Source organism: Hippoglossus stenolepis, chromosome 13, assembly GCF_022539355.2.
Source record: "Hippoglossus stenolepis isolate QCI-W04-F060 chromosome 13, HSTE1.2, whole genome shotgun sequence".
Lineage (NCBI taxonomy): Eukaryota > Metazoa > Chordata > Actinopteri > Pleuronectiformes > Pleuronectidae > Hippoglossus > Hippoglossus stenolepis.
The window spans coordinates 12,175,497-12,181,496 of NC_061495.1; the positions used below are offsets into that span (position 1 = coordinate 12,175,497).

General features: G+C 44.0%; 1 protein-coding gene across 1 annotated transcript in view; it reads right to left on the reverse strand.

The window, feature by feature from the left end:
• LOC118120528 (potassium voltage-gated channel subfamily H member 7) overlaps nucleotides 1-2,306 on the reverse strand; it is a 37,005-nt gene extending 34,699 nt beyond the window's left edge. Inside the window, exons 1-2 of the mRNA XM_035175568.2 lie at nucleotides 1,889-2,306; nucleotides 1,325-1,555 (exon numbers count right to left, since the gene is read on the reverse strand). Coding sequence (XP_035031459.2) covers nucleotides 1,325-1,555; nucleotides 1,889-1,964 — 307 coding nt within the window. The 5' untranslated portion in view covers nucleotides 1,965-2,306. The remainder of the gene's footprint in view (nucleotides 1-1,324; nucleotides 1,556-1,888) is intronic.
• Between the last annotated feature and the right edge of the window lie 3,694 nt (nucleotides 2,307-6,000).

Consider the following 6,000-nt stretch of genomic DNA (forward strand, 5'->3'; position numbering starts at 1 on the left):
TGCTGACCATAAAAGCTCATGTGAGAGCATGGCAGGAGGTGGTCAAATCCAGGGATTTAAACCACTGAGCGGTAACATCGTATTAATTCTCTCTGACTCAGGATTGCTGCCTGTGCAGAACACCATTCATACCAGGACGAGGATTGGCCAAAAAAGATGCATCACAAACACCAGTCCAGCATTAAAAGGAAGAGCGTTTTTTTATGCAAAGCTGGCAAAGCCGGACCCTATCACATGAACCGCAATTTTACAGATTAGTGCATTGATCCACTGCCTAATCTAAAACTACTGGACACCTATGCCACATGGCTAAATGCACCATGGATCTTCAAATACACCGTTTTCTCTGAAAGATGTGACGCAGTTGTATTGACAGTAAAGTCAGGAAGCATTAACTTTACAAAGGCAGCAGGTGAGCTCCACTGTCTCTCACACTGTCCATCATCCTGTTATCGCCTGACCCAGCGACTTCTGCCTCATCCTATTTCTGTTTCCAGCTCTCTGTTGAATCCAAAACTATGAAGAATTGCACACCATCATATTTGGCAGCCCAATTTTTTCCCTTCCTATTGTCATCCAGGCACATGATGCTGCTCAAGGCAGGCACCAGAAAGATGTGTCCTTCACGTCTACCTCAGTGACTCACAGTGTTCTCATACGGAGCAATTTATTCTTGTATTTGACACACACTGAGATCTCATCTGTACTGCACACATTAGCATTTCCCCAAAGTTTCCTATCACTGAATATGAAGCAGGAATAAGAAACAGATCCAGAAAAATGTTTTTAAGCAGAGGCGGATCCAGAGGCGGGGCTAGGGGGGGCACTGGCCCCAGCTGAAATTTGATTGGCACCTGTTCTGTCAGTAGTCACTTGCTAACAATACTAACTATGAATATGACACTTTTTTAACGTACACAATATATTCAATGATGTAATACTATTGAGCTATATAGACATTTAATTGGCCTCTGTGTAAACTGTGGCCCCCTTTATGGCCCCGGATTTAGAAAATCGTAGATCGTCCACAGTTTGTAATGTATTATTGTTTGAATGTGGAGATCTGCTATATACGCACAGAAAATAACCTATTTTAGAGCTGGCTGCCCTGACTGGATTTCTCTAGGAGTACTGTGTGCTGTGCATCTTATACAGTAATTGACTCTGGCTGGTTAGTATCAGACTGACAGGCCACATTGTGAGCTGGACACAGCGAGGAGAGCAGTGTGCGCTCCCTTCGGACACAACATGTAACAAAAGACCCCTCTTGGCTCATGGTGCACGCTGTGACAGCCACACTGCTGAGCCAGGTTGGCTGACTTACCATCCTTGCGGTAGTAGGTGATCTCCACCTTGCGCTCCTCGGACCCCAGCACAGCCTGGGACACCAGGCTGATGGCCTCTTTTTCGGTCAGGTCACCGTGCAGGAAGTCACAGGTGCACGGCTTCTGCATGATGTCCGATCTGGAGAAGCCCGTCATCTCGCAGAAGCCATCGTTGCAGTATATGATTGCACAGTTCTCCACCCTGGCATTGGCTATCAGAAATTTCCGATCTGCAAGTAAAGGAAGACAGTATATGCAGTGTGTGTGTACAGCCATCTGACCTATCTGACCCTAGGGTTAGGGTTAGCCAATGAATAAATCAAATCAGTTCAAGAAGATGAATGAGTTCATTGTCACCTCTAAAATAATCAGCCTATTCACCAAACTTCATATTAAAACCTCAACAACTGAGCTTGTCTTTTGTTTGAATTCTTATGAAAGGAACTATTTCATTTCAGCATGTTCTTGAATTAATTCACAATTTTTTGGCTCAGTGATAAAACATTTACTTTGTAGTATTCTCTTATCTGGCAACAGAAATTGTACACAAACAACATACTTACTCTGACCCTCGAATTTCCGAATAATTAATCCAAGGAATGTGTTTTGTGGCGCAACGTGACCTCTTCGCACAGGCATGTTTACGCAGAGAAAATCCCGCGATCTCCAACTGAAAGCGCCTTTACGAGTAAAACCCCCAAGTTACAGATACAGCGGGCTCTGGGTGATGCTTCCTTCGCCGCGGACCATGCTTGAGCTCGACGCGAGCGCCCGTCTCTCCACTTTAAATGACCTTCTTACTTCACCGAGGAGTTCCGTTAGCCCGCCCGTGTGCCTGAGCGTGTGGATACCTCCTCGCCGAGACGCACGGAATCGGAGAGGACCGCTCGGCTCACGTTCAGCTCGCAGAGCATTGCGCGTTCCGTGGAGTTGTAGATGGATGCGATCCTGACGTCCTCTGCTGTGGTGCTGCTGTGCCGGGCGCGCACAGCGGACAGTGGGTGAAATGCCAAGGGGAGGGACGTCGCTCCCAAGGGGCTTAGTTCCCTCCACCCCGGGTACAAAGATAAGTCCCATGCAGCCTTTGTATGCGCCGACGCTGTTGTCGGAATATCCGCTCATCTGGAATTTTATATTTCATAAACAAGCTGAGAACAAAACACAGCCTATGTGTTTTTCCACCACACTGAGAGAGCTCTTTCAGTTCGGAGTGAAATGACATATAGCCTATACATTAGTATCATAAAATGAAAGCATTGCTCCAGTTTTGTTATCCATCAGTGCATTCGTGAAAAAGAGTGTTTGGTATAATTAACAGAAAGTTGACATATATGCATTTTAATGTGGTAAAATACTTGGGTGTAATAAAGCAAATACATGTTTCAAGCAAAGAATAAACACTTTTTAAACCTTACATGGCACTAAACTAAATTATTAACAAATTACTTGACTGTAACTTGTATTAAAGCTCTATTGAGTCACTGCTTTGAGGATGTATAAGTTGACTGTTAAAATCATCTTAAACAATGAATAGCCTATTAATCAACATATCTTATCAACAATCATAGCTGTTAAGGGAAGGGTAAGGGATTTTAATCCGATACACTTTTTTTGTCAAATTTAATATCTCCTCAAGGTCCTCGAGCTGTACGATCTGTGTGTGCACCGGAAAGAAATCAGGTTTAAAACTCTCTTTATGGTTGAGGGGGTTTTACAGTATTTTGGCTCTAAGCTTGGTCACTGAATCTGAGTTTGATGTGGTGGGTGGATTTTGTGACCTTAGGAGAAAGCCAGACATCGTTATTTTTCCCCATTTCCAGGCTTCGTACTTTTAGATAGCAAAAAAGATAATTTTTGATCTTGAACTCAGGTGGAATCAATATTTCTGTTTTATTTTAATTAAAGATCTACTCAATGATAGATAGGCATAATACATTTAGGCAATATTGTATTTTATCTTGAAGGCAAGCTTGGGTCAGCTCAGATGATGAAACGTCATCTGTGCAAATTATGAATGAGTCATCTGTGTTTAGCAAGGCATTCCTCGAGTTTTAACGAATGCATTCTACATCATCTGCTCGTGTAGATATTAAAAATAGATAAAGCCTTTTCGATGTTTTTCAGCTACTGATCTAAGTTGTATGAAACAAAATTCAACACTTCTATCTGATCTAGTGAGATAAGCGTGTTGTCAAATAGCACACACACACACACACACACACACACACACACACACACACACACACACACACACACACACACACACACACACACACACACACACACACACACACACACACACACATTTTACCTGAAACAACCTTATCCCAGGACTAGGTGCGTGTATACCGACTGTACGTAATGGTTTTAGTTTTGGTGCACGGACATTACAAAATCACACGCTATTATTTACTACACAATAGCCCTTGATGACCTATTATTGGAAGAGACAGGATGATTGAAATGTCGGTTCAGGCATATAACTGCTCGGAGCTTTTCAAAGTTACTGTCTATGGTGCTAAAGAGGATTGTCACAAGGACTTCAGGTGATGAAGGAAATCCAGATTAGATATATGAAATGTGTTTATGGATATTTCGTAGGCAAACATCGTTCAGCACCAGTCACCTTTTTCTAAAACTGTGTAGAGAATTAAATAGTGGCACCGATTGTTCAGTTCATTATGCATCTGTTCTGCAATGTGTAGCAGCTGGGAGCAGAGGGCCTTGGACATAAACACTATTGCTCAGTGTAGGCTTATTGTCACTGTTGCCCTTCTGCTGCACCAACCCTTGTGAATTACATACATATGAAATTGACTACCTAGTGTTTGAGCTCTGGTTTGGTCTTATTCACGGGTTTGTACTGGATTTGTTCACTAACTCTGGAGAAAATAGCATTGACTGGCTTGTTTTTGGTCCATCGTGACAGGAGCACCCATTCAGCTTTCTGAGCGTGTGTGCTGGAACTAACAGATTTATATCAGGGCTCAATTAGAGTTGCAGGGACTCAACCCTCAGGTTTAGTGATCCAAATCAATCAGCTGAAAGCTGCCCAGGGGTTAACACTGTTGGACTGTTGATTCTCAGGGATATAAGTGCTAATGGAGCAGCACTTTAAAAGTACAGGTATTCATATGATTCAGTGTTATAAATATATTTATAAATTGCCAAATTGGAGATCTTGGTACATTGTTTCATATAAGATAAAGAGAAAATACGTTGATTACTTGTGTTGCTATCCACTCACTCAATAGATGCTTTTCCCAAGCTCTGGCTCCAGCAGGGTGCCCCAGTTTCCCTAATCCGGGCAAGGTGATGTAGTTTTAAACATCGCTTTTCATCTAGTTGTTGTCAGGCCCTTTCATGAGGTCTTTAAACCCCACCCCCAGAAGGACTTTGCACTGGGGGAGGTAGGGATGTGCAATCAGAGTGGGCCATGTGCACCATTGTGAATGTGGTTGGTACCGGTCATTGTGGTAACTTGAGATCCTGCTGGTGGTCAACAGTGGTGAAGGAAGCAATCAAGCTGAAGAAGGAAAACTTTCAGGCCTGGTTGGCTCAGACTTTTCCTGGAGCAACAAATGGGCATGAGCTCATGACCTATAAGGCGGAGGCAGAGTCAGAAGAATCAGGGGAAGCTTCACCCATATCCATGGCAGAGGTCACTGAGGGAGGTCAAACGCTCCTCAGTGGTAAGTCGGTGCCAGGAGTCACAGAGATTCGACCTGAGATGGACAGGGTTGGGCTGCTTTGGCTGACACCCCTTGATGCTACGTCAAGGTTGATGACAGTGCAAGTGGAGTGGCAGAATGATGAATCCCTTTTTAACAAAGGTCTCAGGCCTTTTGTGGGGCTCCGAAGGTAGTATTCTCTGCTATTAGCGGATAATGTGGTTCTGTTGGCTTTATCAGACCATGACGTTCAATATGCACAGGGGCAGTTTGGAGCTCAGTTTGAAGGGGCTGGGATGAGGGTCAGCACCTCAAAGTCTGACCCCATTGTTTCCTCCAGGATTCTGTCCTAGGTGAAGGAGTTTAAGTATCTCGGAGTCTTGTTCATGGCATCACTAGAAAAGCAAGTGATTTACCAGACACTTGTAGGGATGAGTGAGTGACCCACTGGCAGAAAGCCCCAGGATAGACCAGTAGCACACTGGAGAGATCACATATGTCTCAACTGGTCTGGAAACACCTCTGGATACCCCAGGAGGAGCTGACAACTGTTGATAGGGAGAAGGACACCTGGACTACCTTGCTTGGCCTGCTGCTACTGCGACCCGGCACTTAATTATCAGCAAAAAACGGATGAATGGATGGATGGATAGATGGATGGATGGATATTTTTTATTGGGGATCCTCAAAATGTTTCAGAATCAAACTCACAGTAAAATGGGGTGAGTTTTTACTGCGGCGCTGTCCATGGTCCTGCAGCTTCAGTCACATGTTCTGTAAACTCCAGGCGCTTGGGGAAAAGTTGTTTTTGTTTCCTGATGTGTAGTACCTACTTTCTTTTTCCTCCCTCTCTCTCTCGCTCTCTCTTTCTCACAGACACACACACACTCACACAAACACATTTTCCTCATGGGGATTATCATGAATGGATGCACGAGAAGCAGAACAAAAACTGAGCTGATCTGTGAATGCTGGTGGGGAAAAACATTCAAACGTATGCACAA